Source organism: Eptesicus fuscus, chromosome 18, assembly GCF_027574615.1.
Source record: "Eptesicus fuscus isolate TK198812 chromosome 18, DD_ASM_mEF_20220401, whole genome shotgun sequence".
NCBI classification, from domain to species: Eukaryota; Metazoa; Chordata; class Mammalia; order Chiroptera; family Vespertilionidae; genus Eptesicus; species Eptesicus fuscus.
In genome coordinates, this window is record NC_072490.1 from 5,253,434 (window position 1) to 5,273,188 (window position 19,755).

Sequence of the window (19,755 nt, forward strand, 5' to 3'; positions counted from 1 at the left end):
GGTCAAGAGCTCGTTACCTGGGCTGCAGGTTCAGTCCCAGCCCAGCCGGGGCACCTGTGGGAGACAACCAGTCAATGTGTCTCTCTCACATAGATATTTCTCTCTGTGTGTGTGTCTCTCCCCCTCCCTTCCACTCTCTCTAAAAGTCAATGGGAACAATAAACGTAAATAAATAAATATCAATAGGAAAAATATCCTCCGGGAGGATTAACCAAAAAAAAAAAAAAAAAAAGTAATTTTCAGCAGTTCGCTGCTCCAAAAGAGTAGACACTTACCTGGGGGAGGTCTTTGTCTCCGAGCAGGAGCGGATCCAGCTGGAAAATGGCGCCCTGAGCATCGTGAACCTGAGCGTGGCGGACGCGGGCATGTTCCAGTGCGTGGCGGAGAACAAGCACGGCCTGGCCTACTCCAGCGCCGAGCTCCGGGTGCTGGGTGAGACGCCCCTTCTCTTGTCTTGTTATTTTCCCTAAACCCTCCATTTTGCCAGAAGCAGAAATACTTGCTTTTCTTTTTTTTTTTCTTTTTTAAAATTTATTTTTACTGATTCCAGAGAGGAAGGGAGAGGGAGAGATAGAAACATCAGTGATGAGAGAGAATCATCCATTGGCTGCCTCCTGCACGCCCCACACTGGGGATCAAGCCCTCAACCCGGGCCTGTGCCCTGACCGGGAATTGAACCGTGACCTCCTGGTTCATAGGTTGGCGCTCAACCACTGAGCCACGCCGGCCAAGCATAAATACTTATTTTTACATTCCCACATCTGATAACATCGACCGTTTTCCCGGGGAGTGGGTCGGGGTTTCTAAGCAAGGCCTATGCCCCAGTGGCTTCTGTATTTTTCATCTGAGCCCTGGTCCTCTCTCCTGTTCCTCCTTCCTCTCCAGCCTCCGCTCCGGACTTCTCCACGGCGCCCATGAAGAAGCTGGTGCGGGCGCAGGTGGGCAGCGCGGTGGGCCTGGACTGCCGGCCCCGAGCCGCCCCCCGGGCCCTGTGCTCCTGGAAGAGAGGCGAGGTGACCGTGCGGGAGGATGGAAGGTATTGGGGCCACCGAGGTGTGGCTTGGTTTCCTCCCACTTTCCACAGGGATACTTGTGGGCCTTAGAAACGATTGATCAAAGAGGCAGTTATTTTACCTGCAAGATAGGTTTGCTCCGGAATAGCAGGGGGATGCCCCGGGGACAGGGAGCTGGGATGCACCCTCCTTGGGTCACGGAGCAGCTGGGCTTGACCCTTGAGGAGGAGGGGGGGAGGGGCCTTTGGAGGAGCTGGGGTGGTAACAGCATCCCGGGGGCTGGCTAATGTCACAGGAGCTCAGCCAGAGGTGCAGGTGAGGCCTGACAGGTGGGGTGTTCTGCTGACCAGGAGGATCCCTTCCCTCCTCCTCTGCCCTGGGCTGTCCTCCTCTTTGGGGTCCAGGTGCCAGGGCGGGACATCGCCCCCTTCAGGCTGGCCAGCTCCATTTCCGATGAGGATTCCATCCTTTATTTTCCACATTCTGACTAGGTTTGCAATAGGAGGTGAGATGCAGTCGCATTTCAAGGCAATGGGAGGTGTTTCAGGGCCAGGATAGCCTGTTTTGTTCTGCAGTCCCCTCCTGATGACAGTAGTCGGGCCCTGGAATCTAAATTAGCGCTCTCTCCCTCTTCACCGAGAGCACTTGATCTCAGACAGGACTTCCCCTCCTGTCCCCACGAGACTCCCGAGTGGCAGAGCCACGTTGGAGACGTCAGCGTTGCTCTCAGGTGGAGAGAGCGTCTCAGGCTCAGGGAACAGGGTTAGTTCCCAGCGAGGTCTTGGAAGAGCTGTTCTGAGTAGATAACAGGCTTACGATGCGGAGAGCAACTCGCGCTCTCAGCATTAAGTGCTCATTCTTCCGTTTGGAAATATTTTGAGGACCAGCTACAGGCTGGTCACTAGGTATTTAGTCTTTGTTTAAATATGTTTTTATTGATTTCAGAGAGGAAGGGAGAGGGAGAGAGATGGAAACATCAATGATGAGAGAGAAGCATTGATTGGCTGCTTCCTGCACGCCCACACTGGCGATCGAGCCCAAAACCTGGGCATATGCCCTGAGTGGGAATCGAACCGTGACCTCCTGGTTCATAGGTCGATGCTCAACCACTGAGCCACGCCTGCCAGGCTAGGTATTTATCAGACACATCACTCCCCTTGTTCTCAGCTTCTTGGAGTGTGTGAAGGTCACACAGGGGTCATAGTGTTGCTCACTTGGGGAAGAACAGGATGCTCCTTGATTCCCCGAGAAGGCCCGTCTGCATGTGAGGGGGCAGGAGCAGGTGTTCTGGGGGCCCCAGGGTCTCAGTGAGACCGGAGAGGTCACGGAGGTTCTTGGAGAAGCGGGCCAAGCAAGGGGAACAGCACATGTGGGGGCACAGAGGCCTGGGCGGCCGGGGCATTGCATTGCAGTGATGAAGGCCCCATGCCCCTCCAGTGGACAGCACCCCAGGAGGGGTGCAGCGGGGTGGGCAGGGGTCTTACTGGGAATGACGCGGTTGCTGAATTGCGGAGTCCCGGCTCGGTTCTGTGTGCCCTGGGGGCGGCGGGGAGGGCAGCAGAAGTAAAGGAGCAACGTCAGAGGTCAGATTTCTGTTTTAAAGAATCGGAGCGGTGGTCCTAGCCCCATGGTCGGCAAACTGCGGCTCGCGAGCCACATGCAGCTCTTTGGCCCCTTGAGTGTGGCTCTTCCACAAAATACCACGGCCTGGGCGAGTCTATTTTGAAGAAGTGGCGTTAGAAGAAGTTTAAGTTTAAAAAATTTGGCTCTCAAAAGAAATTTCAATTGTTGTCCTGTTGTTATTTGGCTCTGTGGGCTAATGAGTTTGCCGACCACTGTCCTAGCCTGTTCGGCTCAGTGGATAGAGCATCAGCCTTTGGACTGAAGGGTCCCAGATTCGATTCTGGTCAAGGGCACACACCTCGCTTGCAGGCTGAATCCTGGCCCTGGTGGAGGCTCGTACGGGAGGCAACCAATCGATGTGGCTCTCTCACATTGATGTTTCTCTCTGTGTGTCTCTCCCTCTTCCTTCCTCTCTCTCTAAAAATCCATGGGAAAATATCCGCTGGTGAGGATTAACAACAACAGGAAATAGGCAGAGTGGCCATGGGGAGCGTGGGTTGGGATGGAGATGCCCAGTTAGCAGCAAACTGTAGCCTGAACTAAGGAAAGGGCCTGAGAACAGAGAGGGGATTCCGGGAGGGAGGTCGGATCAGCAGGACCTCGGAAAGGATGGGGCTCATGATTTGAAGAAACGAGAAGATAGGAAGGAGTCCAGGGTGACTCCTCAGTTTCCAGCGTGAGCACCAGGGCGGTGCATGGAAGACCTGGTCAGGGAGACGGAAGGTTCCGGAAGGAGCAGACAGGGGCAGGGCGTGCACATTCATCTGGGGCTGGCTGAGTGTGCAGTGGTGTGGAAGAACCAGCTGGATGTGTCTGTGCGCTGGAGGTTCACTGGACAAATCGGGGCTCAGGAAAGGGCTGAGCTGCAGACGGGATGCTGGAGCCGTGAGCAGGTGGACGGCCGCGGGAACCACGCGGTGGACCAGGTGCTCTCGGCGGGTACCTGTCACCTGTCGGCACGTGGGAGGGTCTGCCTCTCACCTGGGAAGTGGGTGGAAACGTGACAATTGAGCGGAGGATGCCTGCTTTACAATCCCCTTTAAGTGGCTAACGGTTACAGTGTACAAGTAATGCACATATTAAGTCAACTCAAGTCAAAGGTCAGTGTGACTCACCTGGTGGACAGGCGCGCTAAACGTTGAAATCACCGGTGTCGACAGGGAGCGAAGTTGTTTTGTTTGGGGATGTTCCTGCCGTTTATTTTCTCGGTGGGCTACCCCCTGTTGAGAAGTGCCGCCCCCTCCCCGCAGGAAGCGCGCGCTCTGAGCCTAGCGCCGCCTGACCCACACGCCCTCCCCGCCGAGCGCCCGAGGTCTCCGGACGCCTCTGCATCTCCGAGCTGTGGTGTTTACCCATTTCCTCAAACCCACGCGTTTCCAAGACCGGAATGAAAATGGGAGGACTTTTCTCCTTTAAGCAAAGTAAACTTGAAAAAGGCCCCGGACAATGAGAACAGGCCCCGTCAGCAAGAAGAAACCTCCCATTGGCACATTTTAAAGGATGCTGAGCTTTCCCGCATCCCTTGGTAGCGTTTAAAATGCATTAGCCAATTATAATTTTTTTTTAATGGGGCTTTCACCTGAATGCTGTTGCTGATCACGGTAGATGCTTTACTGCAACGGCCTTCATTCAGAGGCGAGGGGAAGGATGGCCCATTATTTCTAATTAAACACATTAAAATGGTTTTATGTTCTATGCAGCATTTAATGTAGAAACTTAAATGCTTCTAAAAGGAGGCAGTGGTAAAGATTTCTCCCGAATATTAGTGACCAGGATGCCGGCAGTGTTCATAAAACGTATTAACCCATTCTCCGTGTATTTTTTGCATATAGGTAGCAGGTGGCTGTTAAAATGCCGTCAGCATTATGTGACATTCCTGGAAAAGGCACAGCTTTGGGGACAGAGAACAGCAGTCCCTGCTTGCGGAGCCGAGAGTGGGTGGCGAGGGTGCCTGTCGGGGTCACGGGGGGCGGGGGGTGAGGGGGGTTTGGGGGGTTAGGAGGTTCTTCTAGGGCTGGGCTGTGACATGGTTACACAGGCTCATGCATTTGTTCAAGCTCAGACCTGCACACCCACGAGGCTCCCTGAGACTGCATGCAGATGCCTGGATTTCCTTAAAGCCTTACGTGCAGCTTTACATTCGTCTCATCCCGCCTTCGTGAGCAGCTTCAGGTCCCGTAAGAGCTCGAGAAATGCAGGTCTCCTTTGCTCTTGGGGACGCATTGGGGCATCCATGCGGTGACATCCCTCCGGAGCAGAATCCGAACCTCCACCCGGACAAGCTCAGCCTGCTTATGTGTCTGCGTGCGTGTGCGTGCCGCTCTGTTGTAGGCCTGCGTGTGTATGCAGCGTGCTAGTCACCATGCCCGTTCCTCCCCGGCCGGCGGGAAGCTAACGGCGAGTGTTACTTGCTTTTTTGATTTAACGTCAGCCCGTGGAGAGAGAGGAGCAGCCACGCGTGGGAGAAGTCGCTCAGCCCCGCGTCTCGGTGTCCCCTCTGCTTGTGAAACGGGCCAGAAAGCCCTAGGTGGCCGGGTTCGTCATTCTGCTTGGTGCCCTTTGCTTGGCACCCGTTCTTAGCCAGCGGTTGGCTGAACACCTGGTCTCCCCGGACCGGCAGGGAGAGGACAGGGTTTCCTTTGGGCAAACTGCTCCCAACGCCGTCCCCGCCCCCTTTCTCTCACAGCCCGGACGCCCCTTTCCTGACCTCCGGGCCCCAAGTCGCACAGGGAACACTGGAGTGGTTTCTGTGAGGCACCTACTGAGGCGGCTTTCCCACGGGGTCTCCCACGCAGGCCCTGCAGCTGCCGATGCTTTTAATACTCACCTTTTCCACCGTGTCGCCCAGATACTTAAGAGTAAGAAACGGGACTGGGTTCAAAAGGAAAGGGATGAGCAATGAGAAAAGACCTTTCGAAATTTTTTTTTTTACAACAATCAATTTGTCCTTTATGTAAACCTTAAATAAATAAATTCTACCCAAATATTATTAAAGAAATCGCTGCTTTCAAGTGGTTTCCAAAATCGCATCAGCTGCATTTTGCAGGCCGTCACGCGGTGGTTAAATCCCTATTTCAAATATAACCGTTACGGGTTATAAACGTTAAGGCCGCGTTTACAATACTTCGCCGATGCTATGATTCCCGTAGGGAGAGCCGGTTAACGCGTCTACTTCACACCAGTTTCTTGTTCAAACTTGATACGTTACTCCGTATCCAGGGGCAGCATCCAAGTTTTACGTACTGGGGTGTGGAAGCCCCAAATCCCACGAGCAGCCCAACACCCTCTTCCCCCCCTGAAAATGCAAAGAAAAACATGGTCATGCAGTTGTAGAAACCTGTGGCGTCACGGCATACTGCCTTTGCATTTCTGTGCGGATATGTTTAAGGAAAAGCAGGTCCTTTCTCTGGAAGTGGGAACAGTGACTTGTCACTCTACCAGGATGCACTGCTCGAGGGCGTCGTGCTGCCTCTGGATTCTCGCCAGAAGGAAGGAGGGAGGAGCTGGGCGCTCACTGCGTCTGGGCTGCAGCTTCTGCTCGACCTAGAAAACCCGGCTTCTCCTCCACGCCCCGCTCCGTGTTACCCGCCGGGGTCCCCTTCCCAAGCCCAAGGGCGGGGCTCACAGGTCTTCCTTCCGTGTCACTCCTGCGGTTCTCTGCCACGCGTGTCATGTGACAGCGTGTGATGAGTGTGTAGGGAAAGCCCACCTGATTCTCGGAGCCGGGCCTCGAGGGAAAGTGGGGTCTCGTCCACCCTCCCCCGGGGCGGGTCCGGCTCCCCAGTTTGGAGGAGGCGGTGTCTGCTGCCTGGAGAGAATGGACACACGTACGTGCTCAGAAGACGGCGTCCAGATCTCCGCGTGGCCTCCCGCCCCGTCCTGAGTCCTGGCCACCTCCTGGGACCCCCCCCCTCTGAGGTGCGCTCCTGCGAGGCCCAGGGCAGCCTGTCCGTGCCACTCGCCCCGAGTCCACTACAGCGACGCTCAGAGCCCGGCGGGGCAGCCACGGCCTCAGGAACCCTGGCTCCCTGCGGCCGGCTCCACGCGTTTCCCAGCTTCAGTCAGACGGTGGTGTTACTGATGCTCAGCTGTGGCCGAAGTGCAGGTCAATGTTGCCGAGACACGGGTGTATGTTCTGGACAAACGGCTTCGTAAGGGTCGTAAATGCGATTTCATCGCCGAAGCGCGGCCCGGGCCCCCGAGGCAGCGGAGGGCAATGGCCTTTAGCATCCCACACCGTCCGCAGATGCACGAGGTTAAGTGAAATCACCCCTTTGGCGGCGGAAGGGGAAGGCCAGTACAGGGGGACGTGGAGGCAGCGTGTGGAGCTGGCCGCTCCTCAGAGCGAGCTGGAGGGCCTCCTCCTGACGCTCAGCTCATGAGTCCACGGTTAACGCCGGGGCCTCGCCCGGCGCCCCCGCCTCTTGGCCCCGGCCTTTGCGGAAAGCATGTCCTGAAAGCTTAGGGCAGTGGTCGGCAAACCGCGGCCCGCGAGCCACATGCGGCTCTTTGGCCCCTTGAGTGTGGCTCTTCCACAAAATACCACGTGCGGGCGCGCACGTTCAGTGCGATTGAAACTTCGTGGCCCACGCGCAGAAGTCGGTTTTCGGCCTGGGCAAGTCTATTTTGAAGAAGTGGACTCTGTGGGTCCTGCAGGTTACGGAAGGCTGGCTGCTGAGCCGCAGTCCCTCCCTCCGTTTCCTGAAGGGCATCTGTGTGCAGGCCGGGAAATGCCCGGCAGGCCTCTTAGAACTTCCTGGAAGAACCCGTGGTCCGTGCCCGGGGGATTTCCTGTTCTCCCAACATTCCTAGTGGGTCCCTCTGTGTTCGGAAAGTTCCCTTGTCACCCCGTCTCCCACGGGAAGACGGCTGTAATCGCCTGGCTGTTCTCCGGCACCAGCCCGAAGCGTCCGTGGAAGCTGAACTCTCGGTCATTCCACAAGCGACATGGGTCCCTGGTCTCGGCGCTCGCCACCCTCCCAGGGTGGGGCCCAGCTTCCTGTGTAAATGTCCCCGAGACCTCCCGACATCATCTCCCCGCTCCCTTCCTTCGCTGACTAACACCTCCAGCAAATCCCTCTTCTGTGTCAGTCGTGGCAGGTCGCGCTTATGGATGGAAGCTACGGGTCAGTGCTGGTCTCTTTGGGGGTCAGGGCAGAATACTCTCACCGGTGGGATTCGCCTTCGGGGTGGGTCACATGTTTATATTCATGCTTCCCCCTTTGAGACTTTTCTCCGCCAGTTTTCTCCTTTCTGCCTCCCCGACAAAAGGGAGGGAAGAACCCTTTGGTGGGTTCGATTCCCAGTCAGGGCACATGCCCGGGGTTGTGGGCTCGGTCCCCAGTGTGGAGCATGCAGGAGGCAGCTGATCCATGATCCTCTCTCATCACTGATGTTTCTCTCTCTCTGCCTCTCCCTTCCTCTCTCTGAAATAAATATATATATTTTTTTTAAATCTGGATTTTTCCTGGCTTGAATGTGCTTCTCCCAGCTTCATAATGAAAGGCCAGTGGGTCCCTTATTTCTCAGATCCCCTTCTGGATTTAAGGAACATAGTCTGCGCCTACTTTTCATTTTCTCCAACCTGGTGAGGGCACGGCACGAGGGACCTGCCACACCTGCGTGTTTGGGAAATATCTCCCACTTATTTGATGTTGGAATCTCCCAAATTTAGGTGCCATGTCGGTAATGCAGTTCAGTCCTCTTTCCCGGGGGATGGAAACTTCACTTCCATTTCCCTTTATTTCCAAGAACACCTCAGAAGTACCAGCGTAAGGCAGCAATTCCGTACGATTGCTATTTATTTGGGGGGAAATGGGACTGCTATCCATTTACTTGTCGAATTTGTATTTCCTTTAGAATTTCTTTTCTGAAAGATGGAGGGCTCAGCATAGCCAATGTGACGAAGGCCGACGCTGGGACGTACACCTGCTTCGCAGAAAACCAGTTCGGGACGGCCAACGACTCCACGCGCCTGGTCGTCACAGGTGGGGTCCCCACGCGGGCGGGCTGCGGGTCACGGTGCTGGTGACCTGCGTTACGTCGCGCTGTTCTGCTCTGTGAGGTCTTTGGGATCCTCTCTGTCTTTTCCCATACCCTTGAGGGTGTCTGGAGAAGTTCAGGACCATGGGAGGGTCCTTGCTACAGTAAAAGTCACTTAGAGTTGTGCATTTATTTTGTTCATGTATGGGGAATGTCTGGCCCAAGGGCTGACGAGGGCCCATGAAATCGTTCGGTCGGGCCCTGCCACGGCATGAGGGGTGAGCGGATGAAATGCTTGGCCAGATTGAGCCGGCTCATTGTTAAATGGATGATTTTGTGTGGCCCGAGAATGATGTTATAAGTAGCCACAGGGCCCTTGGCAGAAAAAAGGGGTCCCCCACCCCTGATTTACTCATTCAAGGACAACCTGAGCACCTACTGCGTGCCGGTCCTCGGGTCACGCCATCAGCACAGATGACGGTGCTGTCCCGGGAGGCTGACCTCCTCGCTGAGGTCGGAAGAACACAAACGGTGGGGATGGAAAGCAGGGGATTAGTGGAAGGAGAAAGCTGCAAGCCACCTGAAACTCGGAGGGCGTGGGGCGGTGAGCCGGGGCGGACACGCACACTCTAGGCCAGTGATGGCGAACCTATGACACGCGTGTCAGCACTGACACGCGTAGCCATTTCTGATGACACGCGGCCGCATGCCGAGGATGAAACATTTGCTGCTCCTGAGGATGAAACATTTGCGACTAGAGTCTTGGAGTTAGTTTTTTCCTCAAAATGACACACTACCCGAGTTATGCTTAGTTTTTTGGCGAAGTTTGACACACCAAGCTCAAAAGGTTGCCCATCACTGGTCTAGGCTAAATGCGCAGTCGGCCTGGGAATGTCGCTTTCATGGAAACAAAATGCTGGCGTTTGGCTTAAAACCTGATGCCCCCCCCTCTCCGGCCCCCAGACCCCACGAGAATAACGGTGGCGCCGTCGAACATGGACGTGTCCGTGGGCGAGAGCGTGGTCCTGCCCTGCCAGGTGCGGCACGACCCCCTGCTGGACGTCGCGTTCACCTGGTACTTCAACGGGGCGCTCGCCGACTTCCAGAAGGACGGCTCTCACCTGGAGCAGGTCGGCGGGGTGAGTGGCCCCTCCTTCCTGTGCTGTGCAGACTGGAAAAGCAGCGCGAGGGTGATGCTCAGGAAATGTCTGTCAGCCCTGGCCGGTGTTGCCTAGTGGTTAGAGCATCGGCCTGGTGCGCCCAAGGGTTGCAGGTCCGATTCCCGGTCAAGGGCACATACCTGGGTTGCAGGTGGCCTTTTTTTGTTTTGTTTTGTTTGTTTTTTTCATATATTTTTATTGATTTCAGAGTGGAAGGGAGAGGGAGAGAGAGAGAGAACATCAGTGATGAGAGAGAATCATGGATCGGCTGCCTCCTGCACACCCCCTACTGGGTATTGCGCCCACAACCCAGGCATGTGCCCTGACTGGGAATCGAACCATGACCTCCTGGGTCATAGGTCAACGCCCAACCGCTGCGCCAGCTGGCAGGGCAGCAGGCAATCTTTGAAAAGCGAAGGAAGGGGAGATGTTTGGAACCCTAGCCTCAGTTACGTACGATTTCACCGCCACATCCGTCTCCGACTGTCGGGCTTATCCCGTCTCGGAGGTCTGGTCTCCTCACTGATGGTTCTCACCAAGTGAGGGCTGTGAGAACTTCACCCGCTGTCACTCCGCTGCCTGCTCGGTGTAGGTTCTGCGGGAGGCATGAAACCATCGCCCCACAAGAGACGGGGAGCGGGAACACGAGGTTTCAGAAAGGAATCCCATCGCTCGGCAGTTCAGGTCTTTGTCTAAAGGCCGGTTCGTGGCCTGGGAATGGGTGTCTGGACCTGTGCCTTGGTAACAATGTTCTGCACAAACCGCTAAGCCCTCCGCGGCAACGTGACCCTTAAGCACACACAATTCAGCAAATTGGTCTCCTGCTGCGTGAGAAGGAGCCACGTAAGAGCCCTTCCCTCGGATTGTGTGCCCGCGGCAGCATTGGCGTGAATACGGGGACGGTCTGTCTGCTTGTCTTTTATCCCGAGTGTTTCCAGAGTGGTCTTTCAGGAGGGAGAGGGGCCGTTTAGAAAATGAAAACCCAGACTCACAGCTTTCAATCCGTTCGGCCCCTTGTCATGGGGACTAGGCTGCATATGCAATATTCATTCGTTACAAAAAGCCAACACACCTTTTGGGGGAAAGTGCATAAGCTCAAAAAGCTCCAGCAAGCCCGGCTGCCCAAATCTCCCCCTTCCTTCCTCCCCTCCCCCCGAGAGCCACGCATTCCCTCCTCTTCCCAGGAGATTTGCACACAGGTGGGAAGCGGAGAAAAGCAAGAGCGGGTGCTGAGCTGGAGATAAAGAGAAGTGTCACCTGGTGGGAGGAAATAGACTCTGAGACCATGGTCTCTGCCCTCATTTATTTTTGAAACATAAATGCCCAGAGGAAAGCTGGTCTTCAGCCATGGAAGTCTGTCCGCAGCCCTGGTGGTGGTCCCTCTCTTTCCTGCGTGATTTCCCCTCTATTTCCTGTGTGGTTTCCCCTCTATTTCCTGCGTGGTTTCCCCTCTATTTCCTGCGTGGTTTCTCCTCTATTTCCTGTGTGGTTTCCCCTCTATTTCCTGTGTGGTGTTCACCCTCTCGTTTCTATTTCCATACGTTCTGGGGTGTCGGCTTCATCTCCCCCACGTGTTCTCTCTGGATACAGGTCTCCTCCTAGGCTACAGCCTTCGCGAGGGTTTGGTTTGCAGAATAAACGTGTGCTCATTACGTGTTCATCCCCACAGAGCTCGTCGGGCGATTTGATGATCAGGAACATCCAGCTGAAGCATGCAGGGAAGTACGTCTGTGTGGTGCAGAGTGCGGTGGACAGTGTCTCCTCGGCCGCTGACCTTGTAGTGAGAGGTAAACGCCGATGCCACCGTGTTTCTTATTGAACATCTTCCCTGGGCCTGTCTCCCTGCAGCTAAACCAGGAGGAGGGGGCAGAGGAGCGTGCGATTTTATTGTTGACTCGTTCCCTGCTCCCTGAGAATGTGACAGAAAGGATGGGTGCAAATTCAAAGACATAAAATTTTCAGCTCCACCCTCTGTACAGCTTTTGCACAGCAGCTGCTCAGCTGATGTGCTGTGAGCATGTAGTGAAGTCAGTGAGATCGAGTTTAAATGAAAGGGAATCGTTGTGTGTACACACACGTGCATGCACACACATGTGCATTTGTGTGTGTACCTGTGTGGGTGCATGTGTGCACACATGCATGTGTAGTGTGATTAGACATGCATGTGCATGTATGTGTGCATTGTGGCTTTGTGTGTGTGTGTGTACGTGTGTGTGCATGTGTGTGCATGTGTATGGAAACTCCATAAGAATCATTATCATCCTGAATGCGTAGACCAGTGGTCGGCAAACTCATTAGTCAACAGAGCCAAATATCAACAGTACAACGATTGAAATTTCTTTTGAGAGCCAAATTTTTTAAACTTAAACTTCTTCTAATGCCACTTCTTCAAAATAGACTCGCCCAGGCCATGGTATTTTGTGGAAGAGCCACAACTCAAGGGGCCAAAGAGCCGCAGTTTGCCAACCACTGGCCTAGACAACTTGAGCTGCTCTCCAAGGTGCTGATTTGCTGCTGGGCTGAAATGACCCGCATGTCTCCCAGAGAAAGCAGCCCAGATGACCTGCTGGGACGACTGAGATGTGCCCCGTGGTGGCAGGAGTGGGAACCCCGCCCAAAGCAAAGGACATTGAGTTTGAAAAAGTACAGAAATCCTTCTGAACGGGGCCTCAAAAGCAGGCATCATGTGCCGCTGTGAGGCATCCCGATTTCGGAATGACTGCCTCCCAGTCGGATTTAAGGCCTTACAACAGAAGGGGGTGGGGGAGTGCGGTTTTATTACAGGTAATGGCCTTTTCTGTAAGTGCCTTTGAAATCAGGATTCTGGCGGTCTTCCAGTGGTCATGTGACATGCTCTTTCCTTCGGAAAAAGAGGGTGACGCGTGTGGCCCAGCTACTCCTGCTTGCCTTCCCAGGTTCCCCCGGGCCACCAGCAAACGTGCAGGTGGAAGAGGTCACAGACACAACAGCCCAGGTGTCCTGGACAGAAGGCACCGACAACCACAGCCCCATCACCGCCTACTCCGTCCAGGCGAGGACGCCTTTCTCCGTGGGCTGGCAGGCCGCCAGGACAGGTGAGGGGCCCGGCCGACGCTGTGGGTACCTGTCCGTGGGTTGCCAGTCAGCACCGAACCACGCAGACTCTGACCTCTCTGACTTGCTCTTTGTAGTGCCCGAGGTCATTGATGGGAAAACACACACTGCCACTGTAGTCGAGTTAAACCCGTGGGTGGAGTACGAATTTCGGGTTGTAGCCAGCAACAAAATCGGAGGTGGAGAACCCAGTTTGCCCTCAGAAAAAGTAAGAACTGAAGAGGCAGGTTAGTGTTTTGTTTCCTGAGTAACGGGTTGGCAGGTTTCCCCGGGGGCGAGCTTGCATTTCCCTCGGCCTTGGTCTCCCGGCCAGCAGGGGACCGGCCTCCGTGACCCATGGGCGCAGTGACCCCCCCCCCCGTCTTTAACGGCAGGACTGGCCGGACGGCATTTGTCAGAAAGACTCCCCTGAACGTGCCTCGGATGCATCCTGACATTTCCAGCGCCCAGTGCATTGTCGGCGTCCACTAATGCATGTTGAGTGGATCTGGTCTTGTCACTTAAGGTGATAATTACTCGCTGACATCGTCACCCTGTTAGCAGGGAAGTGCTGTTCTCATTTGTAAGGAGCCCTGACAAACGGGGGGATGATGATGATTCGGAGTCGGCGGCCAGGAAACCGAATGAGTTCAAACAGTGCACGAGGAGGGACCTTGGGCCCCTTAGGATTCAGCCAGGAGAGAATCATTGCTAGAATGCCCCACCTCGGGGAACGGTTCGTGTGAACCATACGACTATTTGGCAATTCTGAAAGTATCCTCACGTCACAGCTAAAAATGAGAAAAGCGTGCATCCTGTCCCGTGATCGAGGCATCTGAGGGGACGTAACGGCTCCCTGTCAGATTCTGTAATACGAGGGCGATACTCCGCAAAACGGTGTTTTAAACACAGCCCGTGTGTCCGTGTGGGTTCTAAGCCGGGATCAGAGTGATGGCACCCATTCCCACAACTTGAGTGACACTGCCTCACGTGGAGTGGTACAGAGACCACCGATGCCAGACCTGCATGTTGTGGGCCACGGGGACCACGCCTGCCTGGTGCTCATTCATTTTCTCACCCGGCATGTGAAGGAGCGGCCCCTGGGGCTGAGCGCCTCCTGGTGCGGTGGGTGCCGCTGTGAACGAGACCCGCCGCGGGGACCCCGGATTCTCGCCGCGTCCTGGGGCTCTCTCAGCACAGGCTCTCAGCGGCGGCGAGAAAGCTGGTGCCCGTGTGCGGGTCAGTAGCTCATCAGGGCCTCGAGGCTTCCAGGCGGGCATTTGTATGTGAAGCCGCCGTTCTGCCGTCCTTTTATCATTCCTGGTGAAGCACGTTCCTTGTTTGACAGACCTTCAGACGGGGTCCATTTTTTTTCTGACAGGTTGAAACCTTGATCATTTCATACAAATGTAAACGATGTCCCTATTCCCCCCAAAGATATAGACCGCTTACCCTTGGACAAGGTGGGGGTGAGGGGCACTGACCCTCATACATGTGACAGTCAGACTCTCAGAAACTTAAGCGGTAGCTCGGTGTCCCCTGGGGTTGGTGCCAGGACCCCTGTGAATAAAGACAAGGCTCAGCCCCCTGTACAGCACGCTGCGGGTCAGTGCGTGCGGCCGGCTCTGCCTCTGTGCACTGCGGACTCCAGGCCGCGGAGCCAAACCAGCGCAGGAGTTCACTGAGAAAAACACGTGCATAACACGAGGGCCCGCTGTGTACATACCCGGAGAGATACATTGCATATATGCACACACGTGTGTGCAGAATGTGCCTGTGATCAAATTATGTCCGTTATGCAAAACGAGCAAGATCGCATCTTCTTTCAGGCACACGTTGCCAGAGGCCGGTAGGGTTTCACCTCTGTCTCTCTAACCTCACAGCCCCCGAAGTGCCTCCTTCCGAGGTCAGTGGGGGAGGCGGAAGCCGGTCCGAACTGGTGATAACCTGGGAGGTGAGTGTCTGGGTTGCATCTGCCCCTCAGGGCCCTGCTGTTCCCACAATCCTCGGGGCCTCGAGTGGGGGGCTCCTGCGGGGCTGGGATCCTGCTCTTCTCACAGTCCTTGGGGCCTGGCGGGGGGTGTTTAGGGGGCTGTTGGGGTGCTGCTGGCAGCCGGCGCTTTTTTAAAAAAATATGTTTTTATTAATTTCAGAGAGAGGAAGAGAGAGGGGGAGAGAAATAGAAATATCCATGAGAGAAAACATCATCTATTGACTGCCTCCTGCATGCCCCCTACTGGGGATGGAGCCTGCAACCCGGGCATGTGCCCTGACAGGGAATCGAACCGTGACCTCCTGGTTCCTAGGTCAACGCTCAGCCACTGAGCCACACCAGCCAGGAGGCTAATGCTTTTAAAGCTCAGGCTGGCTAATCACTGTTCCTAGCATTTTTCATATTTTTAACAATTGCATCATTGTGACATTTTATAGACAGAACACTAAGGCGTAGTTATTAAATAATTTGCCTGAGGTCATCGGGGTGGGAAACCCAGGGGGAGAGTCAGGTCCTGGCTGCTGACCCCCAGCTGCCTGTGCGGCATCCTGAGCAGCTGTGAGCTCGCTGGTGAGGGGACCCCACCCCCCCCCAGGACGCGCCCCTGACGCCGCAGGTGCTGGCTGCCTGGCTGTCCTCTCAGCTGCTGCTTGATGTCATCATTAGGAACAATTTTAATGAGCACATTGAAAGCAGAAGGCACTAGCATTGTCTCTATGATTTAAAGACGTTGAAAAGCATTAAAAGTCAAGATCATGATGGGATGGGAGTAGGAATGTTTGACGTGACCCAAATGTAGCTTTGAGTTGGTACGTGTCTTTATTTCCTGTTTTTCTAATGCTATGGTTTTGCACTTAATTATCATATCCATGTGTGATTTCTGTTCATAAAGTCGATGTGAGGGATAAGGTGATATTTATTTGGCATAGGAGATGTGGTTATTCACCTTACTATTATTATCATCATCATCATCATTATTATCATTCAGAACTCAGACGGAGCTACAAGATGCTCAGACACGTGAACAGCTTTGGAAAATTTCAGAATGAAAGTGCCCACGTGGGTCCCACTGTGCTTCCCCTTGGCTTAGCACCCACTCATTACAGTGTGGATTCCTCCCTGGGGTGCCCCCTGCAGGCCGGGCTGGCAGCAGCACGCACCCAGCTTGGTCCCCTAGGTGACAGGACCTCTCTCTTTCACAGCCGGTCCCCGAGGAGCTGCAGAATGGCGAGGGCTTTGGGTACGTCGTCGCCTTCCGCCCCCTGGGGGTCACCACCTGGATCCAGACCGTGGTCACGTCCCCCGACGCCCCACGATACGTGTTCAGGAACGAGAGCATCGTGCCCTTCGCGCCGTACGAAGTGAAAGTGGGCGTTTACAACAACAAGGGCGAAGGGCCGTTCAGCCCCGTGGCCACCGTGTTCTCGGCCGAGGAAGGTACACACACGGCGACTGGGCTTCGGGTCCCAGCCGAGGCCCCGGCCCGGTTTGGGGTTCTCTGTGGCCTCAGATACATGTCTTCGCGGAGCCACGGTCGGGGACATGGTGAGGTGCCCACGTGACGTGGAGACTCGGCCGATGGCGAGCGGACGTCACGGCGGTCACAGGTCTGTTTATGGGGACATCCTGAGCCCCGGCTGTGACAGCTTCCTCTGGACCCATGTGCAGGTTCCATTCCTGGTCAGGGCACGATGCCCAGGTTTCAGGTTCGGTCGTTGCTTGGGGCGCGTACGGGAGACAACCGATGGATGTTTCTCTCTCACATCGATCTTCCTCTCTCTCCCCCTCCCCTTCTCTCTCTAAAATCAGTAAGCACATCCTCAGGTGAGGATTAGAGAAAAAAGACAATTTACTGTGTTCTCCTGGAAATGCCCTCGTCTCCAGGGCCACAGGTTCCCCGACCGAGAAAATTGATTCACCGGAGGGGAGGCCAGGGCATGACCGTGGGCAGGTGTGACATGTCACTTCGAGCTGTGGCCCAGTGCATCACATCCCACTGGGACTGGGACCCAACCCATTGCTCACCTGCCCGCCCCTCCCCTGGGACTGTCTGTTACAGGGGGGACCTGGGACTGTGCATGTGTGTCTACACCTTTCAGAGGGCCCACCCTCCATATGAGTGTGCGAGTGTGTGTGTGCAAGGGCCTGGGCCGGAGAAGGTGCTCGCTAAATGCTTCTGGGATGAATGAACTCTGGAGCCCTTGACCTTGGAAAGTCACAAAAGGATGATCAGCCTGACCGGTGTGGCTCAGTGGTTGACCGTCGACCTATGAACCAGAAGGTCCCGGTTCAATTCCCAGTCAGGGCACATGCCAGGATTGTAGGCTCGATCCCCAAAAGGGGGAATGCAGGGGGCAGCCGATCCATGATTCTCTCTCATCATGGATGTTTCTATCTCTCTCTCTCCCTCTCCTTCCTCTCTGGAGTCCATAAAAAATTATTTTTAAAATGAAGAAGAAGAATCAGTAGCATTTGTGGGCACATGGAGCTCCCGGCAAGAGCTGCGGATGACAATAAGGCATGGTGGTGGGTGGAGAGGACAGAGGGGAGGAGGGAGACAAGCTGGGCCTGGAGGGGGGCGCAGGAGTGGGGAGCCCCTGAGCCAGGAGATGCCGTGGCTCTGATGTCGTCTGTCCCTGAGGAACGGAAGTGGGCCAGTGTCTGTTTTCATGACACGGTTCATGATGTTCAGTATTTTTTACTGAGTAGTCTATGAATTTTCAAATGTATTAACCTGCTCTCTGAAAATAAGGACTTCAGTAGATTTTTACAGTTTCCTGCCAACACTGTGTTTTGGTTTGGTGTTCCCAAGCAGAACCCACAGCGGCTCCAGCTCACGTCTGGGCCCACAGCCTGTCTTCCTCGGAGATCGAGGTGTCCTGGAGCGCCATCCCCTGGAAGCTGAGCAGCGGCCATCTCCTCGGCTACGAGGTAATTGCTCTCGGAAGCTGCGGCCGGGAGGCGGCCACATCCCTCACTCCATCCCTGTCCCTGTACATCTTTGTAACAACGACGTCCTAGCTAGCGTCTGGCTTTCACTGACCTTTCACCAGCACGTGGTCCCATAGGCATATCCAGGGATATTGAAATGAGCTCAACACGTTGAACGAAAATAACGTTAGTTGGGGGTAGAAAAGGGAAAAATAGCCGTAGAAAAGGAACTGGATCCCGCGGGCACAGTTTTTGGAAGGATTGACCGAGACACGAGGGTGAGATCGGCCTGTCCGGTTTGCGTTCAGGGGACATCCATGCCGTCAGGCTGGTCCTCAGCTCCCGTTCTTCCTTTCTTGGTGGCCTGGGCACCTGTAGACGAATCCTCCTTTCCTTCCTCCAGGTACTGTCTCCTCCTCGAGCCTCCATGGCTCAGAGCCCCACTGTGTGCAGCACACAGTAGGCACACACTTTGTGAATACTTGTCTAAATGAGGAATTCCATCAGAGCGCCCACTTTAGTGAAAGCCGCTGGGCGTGAAGGTGGCACCTGTCGTGTCTCGGCCCCCAGGTGCGGTACTGGACCAGTGGAGAGGAGGGCTCGCCGCGCAGAGTGAAGGTGGTGGCGGGGGAGACGGCGGCCCGGCTCCACGGCCTGAGGAGCCACCTGGTGTACCACGCAGCCGTCCGGGCGTACAACAGCGCGGGTGCCGGGCCCTTCAGCGCCACCGTGAATGCCACCACCAAGAAGACGCGTAGGTATCTTGCGTGCTGGGTGGGGGGCGGCGGGAGTTTGCATCCGGAATGGCAGCTTCGTGTGTGTGGGTGGCCGGGCCACAGCAGCCAGCCCAGCTCAGCCCCTGCAAACACAGAGCCACGCGCATTTTCGTGATCCCCCAAACCGGCAGGGTGCCACCCCGGGGAGCGGGCACGGCCCCGTTTGGAAAGCTGTGTGAGGTGTTTAGTCAAGTACGTCCACTTTTCTCTTAAACTCTGACCAACATCCTCGGCTTGGGATTTCTGATCAGTGTGAGAAAGTTAACATTCATGTCGAGGAATCAGGGGCGATTTCTCTTCCTCTCTCTCCTACGGTGTTTGAAAGATGGCGACGTAGAGTAAAAGGTTACCTTCAGAGGTGGGTCCAGGTGAGATGCTTAAACCTCACCAGGGAAAGCATTGCCCTGAGCCGAGACTGTTAGCGTGCTCGCGGGGACGCACAGGTACCCAGCATGAGCCCCCGTCACTGTCGGAACGAGGGTGCAGACCTGGCCCGGTGGCTCAGTGGGTGAGTGTCAGCCTGTGCACCAGGTTCATTTCCCAGTCGGGGCACATGCCCAGATAGTGGGCGCCATCCCCAGTGTGGGACTTTGAAGGAGGCGGCTGATCAATGATTCTCTCATTGTTGATGTTTCTCTCTCTCTCTCTCCCTCTCCCTTCCTCTCCGAAATCAATAAAAATGTTTTTTTAAAAGAATGAGGCTGCAGAAAGAGCCACGGTGCCGTGTTTTGGGTTCACATATGTTTTGACTAGACGGAGTGCACATGGTATTGGATCTGTATTGCCTGGTCCTTTCTAGCCACACAGCCATTTGAATGGCTGTAGTCCTTCTCCCCTCACACTGTCCTTGTCACCTCACAGCCGTGCTTGTCACCTCACAGCCGTCCTTGTCACCTCACAGCCGTCCTTCTCCCCTCACAGCCGTCCTTGTCACCTCACAGCCATCCTTCTCCCCTCACAGCCATCCTTGTCACCTCACAGCCGTCCTTGTCACCTCACAGCCGTCCTTGTCACCTCACAGCTCTCTGTTAACCATTAGGAATAGTCTACGTCCCAAGTGCTTCAGACACACCCTCCAGTTCGAACCCATTTTCTCTGACAGATGGGGAAGGGGGTGAGGAAGGACTCGCTTTTCCGCACGGCGCACCCCTTACACTTGCAGAAACTGCTTTTCTTCGTTTATTTCCATCATGTGTTAACTCAGT

At 55.1% G+C, this 19,755-nt stretch overlaps 1 protein-coding gene across 1 annotated transcript in view; it reads left to right on the forward strand.

Annotated features, from left to right (window-relative positions):
• The window catches only part of CNTN3 (contactin 3), an 86,976-nt gene that overhangs the window by 60,440 nt on the left and 6,781 nt on the right, over positions 1 to 19,755 (forward strand). The window contains exons 9-19 of the mRNA XM_008154986.3: positions 303 to 432; positions 886 to 1,036; positions 8,496 to 8,623; positions 9,582 to 9,757; positions 11,448 to 11,565; positions 12,694 to 12,852; positions 12,949 to 13,098; positions 14,734 to 14,804; positions 16,046 to 16,280; positions 17,659 to 17,774; positions 18,345 to 18,528. Coding sequence (XP_008153208.2) covers positions 303 to 432; positions 886 to 1,036; positions 8,496 to 8,623; positions 9,582 to 9,757; positions 11,448 to 11,565; positions 12,694 to 12,852; positions 12,949 to 13,098; positions 14,734 to 14,804; positions 16,046 to 16,280; positions 17,659 to 17,774; positions 18,345 to 18,528 — 1,618 coding nt within the window. The remainder of the gene's footprint in view (positions 1 to 302; positions 433 to 885; positions 1,037 to 8,495; positions 8,624 to 9,581; positions 9,758 to 11,447; positions 11,566 to 12,693; positions 12,853 to 12,948; positions 13,099 to 14,733; positions 14,805 to 16,045; positions 16,281 to 17,658; positions 17,775 to 18,344; positions 18,529 to 19,755) is intronic.